Raw genomic sequence first — 16,258 nt, 5'->3', positions numbered from 1 at the left:
AACCTGTGGGTTGCCTCCCTGGAGTGGTCAGTGTCAAAAGGGAAAATAAAAAGTGCTAAGTCCAAAACTCCCAGTATAAGCAGACGGGAAATGCTGACAAAGAAACTTCAGGGGGTAAGACGAGAGATCAGTCTGTGGGAAAGGAAGGAAAACAGAATTGCAACGCTAGGGGTTTGAGGTCATGTAGTTTAATTACCCTTCCTGGAGCTCCTTTATACTGTGTCTGCCACAGAATCACTCTGTTTATTGTTGTTTGTTGGGGGGGTGGTAATTGTTTGTTTGTTTGTTTATTTACTGGAGGGACTGGGGATTGAACCCAGGACCTCACGCCTGCTAGGCATGCGCTCTACCACTGAGCTAGACCCTCCTATTGAGTATTTTCCATGATGGGAAATCTACACCCTCCTGGGTCAGCTCAGTTCAGCTTTGGAAAGAGATATATTAATCTCTCCTGTAACTCTGACTCGCTGGATCCAGTTATGAGACAGAATAAGACTAGCCACCTTTTACACAATAGCCTGTCACGTATCTAAAGTCAGTTGCCATGGAATGTTCCCTCCCCTGCCTTTTTTTTTTTTCCCCTCGCAAGATGTTAACTGTAGGACTTAGTATTTCTTTTTATTCGTCCCCAAATGACTACACTCACACTTTAAAAGGCAGCCCTTTTGACCTACTGCATTAGATTGTGGTCGACGAGTCTTAGCCGTGTTTTCAGAAATGCTGAATTGCATACTGTTCCTCACACAGCATGTCATAGGGTCATAGGACCCCCCCCATCACATCTCCTCCATCATTTCCGCCCCCTATCATTTCTCACCTTTCCAGGCTGCAGAATCCTGACATTTGGGGTCTGTCCTCCACAACCAATCACTGCTTCCATCCCTACAACCGTCTTACATGCCCTCTGATTCCTCTTTCCCCATCTTTAAGGGTAGTGACATAAGCACAGTGTCACATAAGCCAAAAAGGGAGAGGTTTCCGGGAGGAGGGGCTAGTCCATAAGGACTTCAGGAAAGATGAAGAGCTAGAGAAGGCCCTTAGACTTGAATCTAAAGAGAGTGTTGGTAGCTCAGCAGAGACGTAATCCCATTGTTACAGTAAGCCACAGTCCTACAAGGTGGAAAATGACAGCGTCCTGTAAAGCAAAATGCAGTTGCTTTTATATAAAAAAATGAGTTGCTTTTATATAAAAAAAATGAGTTGCTTTTATAAAAAGCATGCAGTGCATTGCCTATCACCTAGCAGCATTTTTGTTGATTTTATTGACTATTTATATGTTGGCAGTGATGCGTGACTTTGGGATACTATTTATATTTTGCAGTATTTTCTCATAGATCTTATTTGAACCTTGTAATAGCCATGTACAATTTTACCGATGAGAAAACCAACTGTCTGAAAACTTGGCTGAGGTCACCCAACATGCGGAAGAGTGAAGCTGAATTCAATTCCAGTTTCATTCTACACAGATCTGACCATACTCCGAGTCCAGCTTTCTTTGAGACATTTCTGTGACTTGACTCACCTGCGGATTCAAATGAGTCAATAACTAACTCACCTGGATAGAGTCGGAATTCGTGACAGTGGCCTTACAAGCATTTGCTGTAACCGGTTTAACAAACTAGCTGCTAAGAACTGTTATCCCAATGCCCTGAAAGCAATAACATAGATCAGTGAAATTCATAGTAATAGTGGCAGTGGTCTCGTTAATCCCATGATCCCATGCTAACATGAACAAATTATCCATAATAAAATTCACAAATATTAGATTGCCAACTACCCCTCAGGTATGCACCCTTTTATCTTATTTAATCCTCATGACACTTAAAGAGGGTTTTTTTTTTAATTTTTTAATTAAAGTATAGTTGATTTACATTGTTGTGTTAGTTTCTGGTGTACAGCCAAATGATTCAGTTATACATGTACATTTATATTCTTTTTCATATTCTTTTTCATGATAGGTTATTACAAGGTATTGAATGTCATTCCCTGAGCTGTACAGCAGGGCTTTGTTGTTTGTCTCTTTTATATACAGTAGTGTGTATCTGCTAATTCCAAACTCCTAATTTATCCCTCCCCCCCCTTTTCCCTTTGGTAGCCGTTAGCTTGTTGTTTATGTCTGTGAGTCCAAGAGTTATTTTTAACCTCCTTTTACACATGAGTGAACTGGAGAACTTCTTCAGTTTACTGGAGCAGAGAACAAGGATGGGAGTCAGGACTGGATTTGCTTGCGAACCTCCAGCACAATTGAATTGAAATCATTGAGTTATTTTTATTTTTATTTTTCTGTGACAATGGAAGAAAAACACAATAGGGATATGAATTCATCCATGAGGGCGATGAGTACATACTCTACATAGAGACAAGCTTTCTCCCATTTCCTCCCATTTTCAGCATCAGTCCTTCAGCATCGTTGTCTTGCCATCTCTCAAACCCCTCCTCTTCCCTTAATACAGTGGCCACCACGTGGTTCCACTTGCTTCCCTGCTCGGTTAGTCTGGACCAGAAGACAACCATGTTCACACCGAACCCTCTGATGTGCCAGAATCTTTCCCTCCTCGCCCTTCCCATTTCGGACCTGGGGATTTCAGGGCGGGGTTTCATGCCTTGCCTCCTTCTCTGCAGCAAACCTGTTGTCTCTGTATCACAAAAGATGATAAGACCCCCCAGACCCAGACACTGTGCTTTCCCTGCACCCCCACCCCGTTTCCGTCTTCACCTGCCCTCTCTCCCCGACCTCTTGCTCACAGGAACGGAGTCTGTTTCCTACCTACGTATTCTTCCACCTGCCCAAAGATATTCCTCTTACATCCCTTCTTTCCCCATGCTTTTTCAACTTCTCAAGAACATTCACTTAACAATGGGTCATTCTTTTGTCTATTTTTGTAAATGTATACCTCTCTGTGGCACCTTCACCTCTGCTTATGAACAAGTTCAGCTTTTCCTTGTAAAAACAAAATGAAGAAGTGTTTAAAGTTTTTTCTTAGGTCTTTTGTTTGCTTGGGGGGGACTCGGTCATTAGGTTTATTTATTTTTCAACGGCGGTACTGGGGATTGAACCCAGGACCTCGTGCACGCTAAGCATGTGCTCTACCACTAAGATATACCCTCCCCCAAAATGAAAATTTAAAATAAAAATTTCCCTAGTCAGCTATCCTGTCACTGCTCTGCTCTGTTTCACCAAAAGAGAGATTATTCTCTTCGCTCATTTACATGAGCACGAATTTCTCATCCTTCCTGCCTTTCCGCGTGGCTTCTGCCCAACAGATACGCCAGTCTTTTTTCAGAAGTGAATTCGAAGAATGGGGGCCAAACTCTGAAGCATGATGGCTAGTTCTGAGTAAAGACTGCATCCAAATTAAACCATTACAAATGATAGTATCCCTAACTACTGTGCTCAAAGCTTATTTAGTGGGAGAGGCATATGGCGGGAAACGCAGGTGGGGAAAGGAGGGGGCAGAGGCGTGGACTAGGGGAAGGGAGCTGAGACGCTGTCTGAGGGCTACAGGGATGACTGCCTTTAAAAGTCATGTGTTGTAGGTGTGCTTCGCTGCCAAGACTAAGCATGGAAACCAAGCGATGGCCTGGGGATCGTGGCACCCTCTGTAGGCTGAGTCTCCCATCCCCAACCCGGTGTCACCGCACTGTTCCAGATTCTTAACACCCAGATGATTGTAATCATTGCCCAAATGGGGTCCCTGCCTCCAGGCACTTCTCTCTCCCTCTCAAGTCACCCTGCGTGCTAATGGTGGTATCTGGTTTTCTGTGCATGTAGCAAGAACTAAGAAAATGTGAATGAATGAAATAATGGATGAATGAAAAGAATTCCCAAGTTACAAAATCACTACGGCCCTCATGAAGATTGTTTTAAAGTGATGAATTATTTTTAAAAAATTGTATGCAGAAAAAAAACAATACTATTTTACCAGAGCCAAGAAGCCTTGGCAAGGGATGGGGTAGGGAGTGGGGACAGTGGGGGGCTTTTTAAGATATACAAGACAAAAAAAAGAAGCCTACTTTTCTTAAAAGTCAAATATTAAGGGACTTGAAAACACACACACACACATACTCTAAGTTTAATTTGCTATATAGCATTTTATGCTCCACTCTTTACAGAAAGCTAGAAATTATACAGAAGTAGAAGTTTATTCAAGTCATAAATGGTAAAAGCCTAACACATGCTGATTAAACTGTAAGCCTCCAGTTAAAATACTAAAATGCCAATAAAATCTCTGAATTCAGCCTGTTCCTATCACTAGATGACAGACACCAACGTCAGTCACCACTGATTTTTAAAAAATCACTGAACTACCAAGTCTCGATTTCCCATAAGGTAAAAATACATCAAAATTATGATTATTTTACAATGCATTTTTATTTTATCATTAAAATCATGTTCTCTACACCATTATTCTGTTGGAGAAAGCATGTTTATATTTTTTATTACTGCGTTTTCAGTTATAATTTAGCAATAGTGGTTTGCGTGAAGTTTGTCAATTTAAGAACTGTTTCATTCTTTCTGCAATGGCACTATCACTTTTTTATTTCCAGGAGATATCCAAAGTTGATATTTAGTTCTTGAATCTATTTAGGACAGTCTCAGCATGGTTTAAGAAAGGCTCTTGGGATCCAACCTGAGTTGTATAATTTAGAAAAACTTCAAAATGTTAAAATGCTGTAAAAAAAAAAAAAGAATTTTGTAAAATGGGAATGAACATAAATCAAGCTTTTGAATTTCCCTATGGAAAATAATCCCTTTTTTTCTTTTCTTTTCCTTTTTTTTGGTGAGGGGAGGTAACTAGGTGTACTTACTTAATCATTTTCTTTTTAATGGAGGGACTGGGGATTGAACCTCGTGCATACTAGGCATGCACTCTACCACTGAGGTATACCCTGCCCCCTAGAGAAATAATCTTAATTTTATGAAAAAAAAATGATATTGCTGGTGATGCTTCAAAGAATAGTTTCAGGAGAAAAAAAATTCTGAAAGCATCTGTAAGATACAGGAAGTTGACTACGATTGGGAAACTATTCCAGCAAGTCTGAACACGGTCATCAGTGAGGTCCTGGCTTCAATCTGTTTATGATGAATGACTTTTTCATGTCAGTTAAAAAAAAATATCAGAGCCTCAGACAGCACTAGACCCCTCTTTTCAGTGCTGAATTATCAGATGGCATTAACGGCCAATTTTTCTTTTTCAAATGAGAAACTGCGGGTAAGCCAGGAGGGACCTTCCTTTTTATCGTGCGCTTCTCTCTGGAACCTCTACTGCAGCACTTGTGACTTGCAGAAGTCGGGGTGATTTATTTTGTAAACTTTGTTTTCATCACCGTCGATAATAGTCAGACGTGGTCCTGAACTCAGCATTACCGTGTTTAGGGCAAGGGTAAGCTGACGTTTTCCGTGAAGGTCCAGGTAGTGACCGTGGCGGTCTTTGTGACTACGTGGCGTCTGCAGCAACTCTCCGTGTCTGTGGTTGCGGTGCAAACGCGCTCGAAGTCCTGCATAGACAAATGCATATGGGTGTGTGCCAAGAGGACTTCATTTACCAGAACACGCAGCGGCGAGGACTGGGCCATGGTTTGCTGGCCCTGATCTAGCAGGGTATCTTTGAGTGGAGGCAGAAAGAGAAGAGGTTCAGAGGACTTAAAAAAGTACCAGCCACTCATAATGTATAATTCGTTAGGTTTCCGTGGCTCCAAAAATAAATATTACAACAAAATGCAGTGCTTTAGAAACCCAGATTTGCTTTCACTGGTTGCTTGTGTAATAAGTCATGGCTTGTTGACTGAACAATTCTCTGAGTCAACAAACATCTACTGACCAACACTCTACTGGCAACAGATATGATATAAAGCATACTAAGCCCCGATCCCAGGACCTGCACGTTTGGAGAGAGGAGATGTCTCGGGCTTTCGTATTAAAGAGCGGGCTCAGAAGATTTATTTGCTCCCCACAGAGTCAGCCTTTGACACGAGCTCCCACAGAAACACAGCTACTTCCTAACTCAGTTCAGGGGAAGACGGACACTGACTTGAACTTCCCTGCGTTCTCATCCAATCACTCCCACCCAAAGGACTCCTGAAGCCAGGCTTCCTCTTTGCTTACTTTATTTTTACTTAAGAAAAGGAGACCCAAAATACTAGTGTACTGTGTCATACTTCTTTATTTTGAGGTTAGAGGCGGGTTGGGTTTCAATTCCTGTATCTGACTGTAGTAACAAACTGACCAAATTTCATTTCCCCTGGGGAGACAGCTGAGATAGATAAATATATTTTAAAATCCACTGTTTAAAATGCATGCTTCTGGAGAAGAGGGCACATAGACCTAAAAGGAAAGGCCAGGGGCAGCAATTCAGACATCCTTCCAGCCACATTTAAACTGTGACTCACCTCAAAACAGTAACTATTCAGGTATTTGGGGAACATGGCCTTCATATTTCTAACAGATTTCAAGCAATCGTTCTAATCAAATTTATCAACAACTTCTAACAACTGGTTAAATCATAAGAATTGTTGAAGGGTTAAGATTTGAATTCATGATCTGGCGGTTTGAAAAGCTTATCTCATCCAATGAGAAAAACGAATTAGTTTTTTTTTTAATGTAAAGATGAGAATAATGAAGATTTCACAGACTGAATTCGGCAACACCAGAAGTCGCAGTAATTCAGTAGACTAGCTCAACTTGGAATTCGTCGGATGTAGTAATTAACGTCTTAAAAGTAGGATTTACTGTATGTAAACTTTATGTAAGCAGTAATTTTTGTGACTTTTAAACAATGATGATTATTGACAGTTTAGGCCATTTGTAACCGAAGATGTGTGTATCTTCCTAGGAAATTCTTTGTAATATTACCAAGCTAAAACCTTCTATATTCACTTAAGTCCATGGTAACACGTTAAAATTTTTCATAATTCTTCCATATTGGTGGAATGCCATATGTACTAAATTACACGCCCTATAAAACTGTCATCAAAATAAAGCAAGTTATCAGATTACAATAGTTCTTCAAATACTAAGCCATAACTTCTATATATTAAAGCAAGTTTGTGCTCATGGACACCGACCATTAATAGATTAAGGTGAGGACATAGCTTAACAGTGGTGCTGTTAAAATTGGCTTCGGTGTAGGAATGAGGTCATGGTGCATTTCTGATGCATCAGTGTCTAAAATCTTATAAAATGACTTAAGAGTCCAGCAATGACTATGCCAGACTCGGGTCCAGCACGAGGTGGAAGTGAACTGCGTTGCATTCTAAATCCGCGATTGCAGTTTCTAATCCAGCCTGGGCGGCGCGGGGAGGAGGATGCTGGGCGCCCTCCGAGAGGTCTCACCAGGCTGCTGTGTGCTCCCCAGGATCTGCCACTGCGAAGGGGATGAGGAGAGCCCCCTCATCACGCCCTGTCGCTGCACCGGCACCCTGCGCTTCGTGCACCAGTCCTGCCTCCACCAGTGGATCAAGAGCTCGGACACGCGCTGCTGCGAGCTGTGCAAGTACGACTTCATCATGGAGACCAAGCTGAAGCCGCTCCGGAAGGTACGTGTCGCCGGGGCGGCTGCGCCGGGCAGCCCCGGCTACGCAGGCTTGTTTTCAAGACCCCTTTTCCTGATAAGATTTTTGTTTTACATTTTTTATTGAAGTGTAGTTGATTGACAATGTTAGTTTCAGGTGTACATTATAGTGCTTCAGTTACACACATACACACATACATGTTTTCTTATCATTATAGGTTATTACAAGAAATTGAATATAGTTCCCTCTGCTATACAGGAGGTCCTTGTTTATTATATATAGTGTGTCTGTTAACCCCCAACCCCTAATTTGTCCCTCCCTTCCCTTTCCCCTTTGGTAACCATAGTTTGTTTTCTAAGTCCGTGAGTCTGGTTTTGGTTTATAAATAGAAATTGTATCATTTGTTTTTGAGATTCCACATCTAAGTGATATCATATGATATTTGTGTTTTCTCTGTCTGACTCACTTCGCTCAATGTGATAATCTCTAGGTCCATCCATGTTGCTACAGATGGCATTATTTCATTTTTTATGGCTGAATAATATTCCTGTGTGTGTGTGCACGCGTCTGCATGTGCGTGTGTGTGTATCACATCTTCTTTATCCAGTCATCTGTTGATGGACATTTACCCAATAAGCTTTTGCTAACATGCTAATATCCCCTAAGAATCCACAGCTTTTGCTGAGCTCAGTATGTAAAATGTAGCCAAGTATTTGCAGGTAATCCTCCCTACTTCCCTGTTTAGATTCTAAGGACTCTGATTTTTTTTAATCACTTTTTAAAGTCGAAAAAACCATGTGCATGTGTGTGTACTATGTGTATGTATATGTGTATATGTGCATGTGTGTGTGTGTGAAAAATATACTTGTAAGTCAGTGTAACAATTGATGGGATCTGTGAGAACAGTCTACTTACTGAAGTCAATTCCCAAGAAAGTTAGATAAGAGATCACATAGATTAAATAATGTGAACTCACCTGATTTCTTAAAAGCCAGGCATTGGGTAATAGAGAATGATCTCTTTTATAAAGTGTGGACTCCTTTTTGTGTTGGCCTTTATTTGGGGGTTTGGTTTGATGGTTCATGTATAATCAGAGTAGATAGAATCAAAAAGTATCACTTTTCCATATTGTACATGGAGCTGTAAGAAAGGTAAGTATTTTTATCTATAAACTTAATTGTCAAATTCCTCATTTCTATTATGTTTTTCTAAAGAAGGTAAGAATCTGAGTTAAATATAAAAGTTAGCATCTAACTCAATGCTGGAAAAGGAGAGCTTGTAAAGGATACAGACAAAGGCAATGAACTTTATATAATTTATGCATGATATAGCTGGGACCCTGGATTTTAGCATGTAACTTACCCATATTTTTGGCTTACTGCAGCCTTACATATAAGGATTCCTCAATTTCCAAAGGACAGTGTGGAGACAGCAAGTTAAATAACATATCTGCCTAGAGCTGCTTTTTCATTTAAACTTACTGCAGAGCAAAAGTGGATGAAAAGAACGCTGCTTGGAAGTAAACATGATGGGTTCCAGGATAAGCAAACAAGAATACTCCAGTAGGCATCAATTTGGTGGCTGACCACTGCAGTTCTTCATTTATCCTTAAATAACAGAGAGGGAGGACAGCCGCCCCTGCTTTTGCAGTAGCTTTGATTTTAAAACTCTGCCAATGATTTATAGATGTCAGAACTGGTCCACAAAATGCCAATTCCAACCAGTTGGGTTATGGATTGCTTTTTTTTTTTTAACATGGGGGGTGCGCTGAGTGTCCACATGTGACAGTCTGTTCCTCTAGGTCCCAAAGCAATTGATGCTGGAAATAGAAATGGACCCGCTCCGTGCCCTTCACGTTATCCACCGAAGGATGCTGTGTGCTGTCTGGAGTAGCTAAAGGACACACTGTGCTCTGTGATTCTGTACATCTCTCTTCTTCCCCCTCAGGGAAGTACAAATTGCTTCATAACATCTGTATAGTTCTCCATTTTTTCTCAAGCAACATCTATATAAGATGTTCCCCTCAACTTCGTGGAGCATCACTTGAGCACAACAGTCTAGGACAGTGAAATCTGCGTGTTTCCTCTTCTTCTTCCTCTCTAGCCCCACCACGTGATGCTGTAGGGAACTTGGAAAGTCTCCTTGTTGCATCTTGAGCCTTCATAGAAACCCCCTGATGTACAGCTCTGAGCCTTTCTTCATGTTCCATCCTCAATAACTTGCAATCCTATCAGGAGACCCTTTTCCCCTCAGCCAGCCAGTTTACAAACCAGAGACAGGTGGCAAACACATCTCTTTTTCATCTTCTTACTGAGCAGTATGTTGCAGCAACCTAGTGGGCACCTCCTATTTGTTGATTAATGAAATATCCAGGTTTATTTTTCAAAATGTTTTGTTTGGTCACAAATAGTGATGAAGAGCAGCATGTCAGTGTCCTTTTTTTTTTTTTTAATTTTTTGATTGGAGTGTAGTTGATTTACAATGTTAGTTTCAGGTGTACAGCAAAGCAATTCAGTTACGCATATAGATGCATGTGTGTTTTTCCTTTTCAGATTCTTTTCCATTATTTGTTATTACAAGAAATTGAATATAGTTCCCTGTGCTATACTAGAGGTCCTTGTTGTTCATCTATTTTATATACAGTAGTGTGTATCTGTTAATCCCTAACCCCTAATGTATCCCACTCCATCCTCTGCCCTTTGGTAATCATAGTTTGTTTTCTATGTCCATGACTGTGGTTTTGGTTTGTAAGCAGAATTTATATCATTTTTTAAGATTCCACATCTAAGTGATATCATATAATACTTGTCTTTCTCTGAAAAATCAATTTTTAATTTTTATTTTATTTTTAGATACATAAATTTCTATTTTTAACAGCATTTATGTATCTACAGAGGATGTCAGAGTCTAATCCTGCTTCCTGATGGCCCCACAGGTGTGTTTCACTTGACCTGCTGAAAATCTGAACTAGTTACCAATATTTAAATGTGTGATTATTTCACATAAGATTCCACACACCTGTAATTATTTGAAAACCCCAGTATGTGGCTTTACTGGAACCACACTCCCTAAGATGACCACCAGTGTGGCCAGGGGTGACCCTTTGAAAGGCCATTTCAGCTCTAGGCCCCCGCATCTCTCAGCGCTCCCTCCTTCTGAGCCCAGAACCTCAAACCACTTCCGCTCATCTGAGCACCTCTGTGGCTCCAGTGAATGGATCTGAATTTTCAACTCCTGGTCTAACACAGTCCTAGGCATGAAAAACATGTGTGTTATTTCTGCCTCCGTGATTTAAGGGCCTTAAAAGCTTAGAAGAAGGATTCTGCACTCTTCCTCCTTGAAATGATGGGGCCCTGGGTGACCCCCAGGAGATACTTAAATGACAGTATCCAAAATGACTTGTCAGATTCTGAGCCTTCATGTACACACACGAAGCATTTTTAAACGTTTCTAGATGGTGTATTTTCATGGCACTAAGATTCATCCACAGTTTTCTTGTGGTGGTTTTTAAGTGGTGATTAAGAATGACAGGTATAGCGTTTTGTTAGAATATATTCAAAGTACATCCAATTAATGGCTCTCAATTCAGTAATTCGATGACAGTTTATAATGTTCTAAAGACCAACCACATGAAACAATTAATTTAGCTAATGATTCTGAATTTCTATGATTTAGCCAATGGAGGCCAGCGAGTCTGTTGAGATGAAATGGTTTCTTAAAGTAGGAACGTGCAAATCTGCCTAGTCTGATGAAACCTGGGGCTTAATAGCCTCTTAAGATATCAGTAAACCTGACTTTGTTCATTGCTACTCTTCCTACCCCCAAATCTACAGTCAGTGAATTCATCAAGGTATCCTAATGTTTCCCAAAGAAAATCTTTAAAGTCTGAATGAAATCAAGGACTGATTTGAGAAAATGCCATTTTCATTATCTTTAAGTCAGTAACTCAGTTACTTCTATTATATTTCATAAACATCTTATTGATCTACTGAGTTACCAAGAGTCAGAAATCATTCTCAGGGCCCAGAGAAGTCAAAAAGTCAAAAATATAGGAAGCTCAGTGACGACTCAGTGCTGTTGGAATGGCACACAATCTTGGTTAGGGTGCATAAACTAATCTTTTCTGAAACAGAAGTATTGTAGGTCTGAATCTCTCCTGAATGGGAGACACTGATATAGGAAAAATGGGGTGTGAGAGGATGGCTGTGTCCCTGGTCTCAGTTGAGTCCTTGGGATGTGCCCCCGCCAAGTGAGGGTCTTGGCTTTGCTCAGGGGAGAATTCGTAAGTGAGCCATAGTTGAGTGAAGGTAGATTTATTCAGAGAGATACACACTCCGTAGACAGTGTGGGCCATCTCCGAAGGCAAGAGAGAGTGACCCCAAGGTGTGGGGTTGTTTGTTTTTATGGGGTTGGTAACTTCATATGCTAACAAATGGGAGGATCATTCCAATTGCTTTGGGGAAGGGGATGGGAGTCCCAGGAAATGGGGCATCACCCACTTTTTGACCTTTTATGGTCAGCGTTGGAACTGTCACGGCACCTTTGCGAGCACCATTCACCATGCTAATGAATTACAGTGAGTGTAAAATGAAGCTCAAGGTCTGCTCGGGGCTGACTCTTCTGCCATCTTGGTGCTCGTTGCTGGTCGTTCCTTTAATGGCTGTGCCCTGCCCCCTGCCCCCCTGCCCCAAAACCAGCTGCTCGACATGAATCTAAACTCATGAGGACAGCAAATGCTTCTGTCATGGTATGTCCTCCCCAAAAGAGTCCTCTCTGTATGTGGTTTTCCATTTATAAACCATTGGACAAATATATAAAATATGCCACTCTGTGTATTCTTTAATTCCTTGTCTCATTTCTAGGAATAAAATGAAGCAGTGAATCGATTCAGTTACCTTGGCTTTAGTAACAATTAGGTTGAACAATATGCTCCTGTCCATTTTGTAGCTGAAAAAAAGACGATACTGGAAAGCTCATAAAATCTAAGTTCTGTGTGAACTTATTATGCCAAATAAAAAGGAATAATCATTTTGGTATTTCTACATTTCCACCGAAATGACTTACCATGCTTTAGATGAGATACCTGTTTAAAAAAAACAAAGAACCGTATTTAACAACTGCTCTGTTAATTTCCTCCTCTTCTGATGGAGCAGCTGTCTTTTAGAAGAGCCAAGAGCCACTGCAAGTTACTAACAAGTCGCTACCCCGAGGGTGTTATGTATTCTCTGCTGGCTGGAGATCTGGTAGTCTGTAGCCTTAAAATTGGACAGGGCAGGAATGCGATCAGATTCCTAGCTAGAGCTTCTAGCACCTGAGTGAATACTCATACGTAATCATACATAAGAGAAATTCAAAATGCCTTGTTTACTTGCCAGCGTGAGCAATTTGCAGTTTCGCTGATACAACCACAGTCAGTTCTGGATGAACCTCCGCACGACTCTCTTTAATCTTTGGCAGGAGTTTTAGTGGGTGTGGTCATGCTGGTGACATCCTGGGACCCCTGGAGTTCTCCTGCTTCATTCTGTTTTACTCCGATCACTTGGGGTTAAAAGCTAAGAAAGCCCTCAGTAAACATTTTGATGTCTCCTGGCTATTACCCCACAACTGGAACCCAGTTCTGGGGGAGTAGGTTTGCTGTTTTATTTCTTCACAAATATATACACCTGGAAAGCAATGAAAATCTCTACCCTGATAGGAGGTCAGGCAAAGCTTTCTTTATACTTCTTGCAATATATCTACCCTCATAATGCATGCTTGTTCTCCCATCTTCTTGCTGAGTTTCAGTTCCATTTTTTAAACTTTTTAAAAAGGTTTTATTTAATTTATTTATGAGGGGGAGGGAGGTAATTAGGTTTGTTTGTTTGTTTATTAATGGAGGTACCAGGGATTGAACCCAGGACCTTGTGCATGCTAGGCATGCACTCTACCACTGAGCTGTACTCCCCTCCCCTCGGTTCCATTTTTATATGAACCCTAAGGGCAGCCTTGGTGATGGGGGGTACTCTTAGGATGATTTTGTTTTCAAACTCACACTCCAAGGTCAGGGAAGTTTTCCGCAGCAGGTTTCTCACTGTCCAGTGGTGCCAGTGTCTCAAGCCCAGTCCGCCCCTTACCTTCCCGTGGCTTCATTCTGTGGGAATGAGGGGCTAGCGGGTCTCTTAGCTGATGTCTGTGGGGGGAGGGAGAGCCTCAGTCAATCAGAAACTAACAAAAAGAAGATGACTGAGAGAAAAGCATTTGACTTCAGTTGGAGCATTCCCTTTCCCACGAAAGTGCTTTTCTCGTTTGTTTTCTGTTTGTTTGTTTGTTTTACTGCCTTACATTTGCGCTTTCAGAACTACACTTGATATTTCAATTAAAATAATATTCCAGGGTGAGTAGATAACAATGCCAACACTTTTCTGTCAAAGGATCATGAGATGGAAACTACAGGTGTCACCTGTATTCTTCTAAGAGGTGCCTGGGAGTTGTCACATGGCCTCATCTTTTTGTCTTTTGAGGAAACACGAGCAGGTCGAAATTTCAAAAACAAAGAACAACTGTTCTGTATTATAGAATAATTTGTTCTAAATAGAGACATTCTTCTCTGGGCAGCAGCAGATCTTACTCTTCTGTGAAGCTTCCACGCACAAGCACGGGCCTCCCTCCAGGCAGATCTGAGCCCACACAGGCAGGAAGCTGTGTTTGAGTGGTTGTTCTGCGAAGGCGCCAGTGGTGCCAAGTTCAGCCATGCGCTCCACGCACCAGTGTCCGCCGTGTGCCGGGGCACTCGGTGGTGAGCCAGGTTGAAGACTCCTGCTCTCAGAGAGCACAGAGCCCACTACAAGAGGGTTGGAAAGGGATGAATAACTTACAATATTTTGTAATAAATTTGCAAGTCATGGTAGTCAGTGGGCAATGGTGTGGTAAGCCACAATTTTCTGGAATCGGAATAGGAAAGGTAATTCAGAGAGAGGCAGCCACCTTACAGTTGGTCATTACTTAGGAGACCATCATATCAAAAGATTTTTTTTTACGATAACTGTAAACAAATAGCACAACGACTGTCTTTCCTCTTTCGTTCGCCATGCTTCACATCAGCTAGGCTCACCAAGAAACATCACCAAGCATCAGCTGGACATCCAGGACACTGGGGAGAGAGGACTGGGGGTAGAGGACAGGATTTGGTAGCTCTCTCAAAGGAGACCTAAGTAAACAACCCCTGAATAACACTGTTGGATTGGAAAGTTGTCTTCAGTCCTCTCTTACGTGAAGACCCAACTGTATACTAATTTAGTTCAGTTTCTCTCTTTGAAAATGACCCCTGGAAGAACATAACCTCACTAGGTTGGTCAGAATGTCACCTGGTGTTAGTAGTCTAGATATGAAAAGAAACTAAACATATATCCTATTTGCTATTGAAGTCTTTGGCTGAACACGGTTCCACCCTTGGGAAATCCGTTTTTATTTTGATAAGGATAAGGGAATCAGAATAGAAATTCTTTTATATACTGTGTGTTTTGATATTTGAAATATAAAGTATGTTTAAAATGATGGTACCATATGGAAAGCATGAAAGCATCAAAATAGAATGTGCAGAAGCAAACACAAATGTGCACATGTGCACACACACATGCACACACTCATAGTTACAAATAAAGATTTCCCCAAAGCATCATCTTATGATGGAAGGCTTTTTCAAGGGGAAAGAAGTATGTTTGTCTTTCATTTTTATTTTTCTTAAGATGGTGGAGTGATTGAGTTTTCAGTTACTTTCGTATTTAAATTTTCCTCCAGCTAAAGGTTTTTCTCTCTTGGCTGAGATATTTTTCTTCATTCATTATTCCAATGTCTCATATCTTGGCATAAAATATTAAAAAAAATTCCCTAATTTTTTGGTTTAGTTTTTTGAAATATAAGGCATTGGGAATTAAGATGGCTTTTTTTCCCACTGTGTCATCCATTGGCTTTATTGGGTGTGTGCGATGTTGTTATGACAATATGGCTTTTTGAAAAAAGTTTTAAACCAAATCAAATTCCTTTTCTATCGGATTGACAAGTAAAGGAGGAATGAGGGAGACTTTGATACGATCTTTCTGGGAGGATGGTGTCTAGCCTGACTGTCCACGCAGCAACATGCATGTGGGTGCCATCAACATTATAATAAGTTCAATGACTGAAAGATCTCACTGCAAAAGAGAACTAATCTCTCACATGCCGGCTTCCTTCCAGTTTTCTACTCTTCTGTAAATGGTACCTTCAAGCAGCTCTTTTCTTGTTTCCCACACAGATACTCCACCCACGGCCTCATCATAGCAGTGCCGTTGTTGCCAAAACACAGCCTCTGGACCTCACTTACCGAATTAAGACTTGAGGACAGAGTTTTGGATGAAGTAGATAAGGCAGCTTTATTTCTTTGCAGGCAAAGGAGGTCACAGTGGGCTAGTGCCTCTAAGTCTGTGAGCCTGCTGGGGAGAGAGGGCAAGGGTTTTATAGTAAAAAATTCAAGAATTCAAGGGGTGGAGCTGGTTTCCATAGAGATAGCATACAGGGTAATAAATTGTTCCAAAGTTGTTCTTGCTTTTGCAAATGCAGTGATCCCCTTCCCTCGGCTGGATATGAAGTTCATCTCTGGCTCTGGGACTCTCTTAATATTCTTGTGCCCAGAACAAAGGGTGCCTAGGAAGGGGCTCCATGGAAAAGAGCTCTAGAGAAATCTTGTGCAGTTTAAAGTCAGGTTAATAAATGCTTTTAGCTTTTTGAGCAG

At 41.1% G+C, this 16,258-nt stretch overlaps 1 protein-coding gene across 1 annotated transcript in view; it reads left to right on the top strand.

Moving 5' to 3' along the window:
• The window catches only part of MARCHF1 (membrane associated ring-CH-type finger 1), an 83,309-nt gene that overhangs the window by 25,738 nt on the left and 41,313 nt on the right, over nucleotides 1-16,258 (top strand). The window contains exon 2 of the mRNA XM_045517068.2: nucleotides 7,356-7,536. Within this exon, the coding sequence (XP_045373024.1) occupies nucleotides 7,356-7,536 (181 nt within the window). The remainder of the gene's footprint in view (nucleotides 1-7,355; nucleotides 7,537-16,258) is intronic.

The sequence above is a fragment of the Camelus bactrianus genome, chromosome 2 (genome assembly GCF_048773025.1).
Source record: "Camelus bactrianus isolate YW-2024 breed Bactrian camel chromosome 2, ASM4877302v1, whole genome shotgun sequence".
In the NCBI taxonomy this organism is placed as follows: Eukaryota; Metazoa; Chordata; class Mammalia; order Artiodactyla; family Camelidae; genus Camelus; species Camelus bactrianus.
Note: the sequence above shows the minus strand (reverse complement) of the source record. Positions and strands in the feature narration are given on the sequence as shown.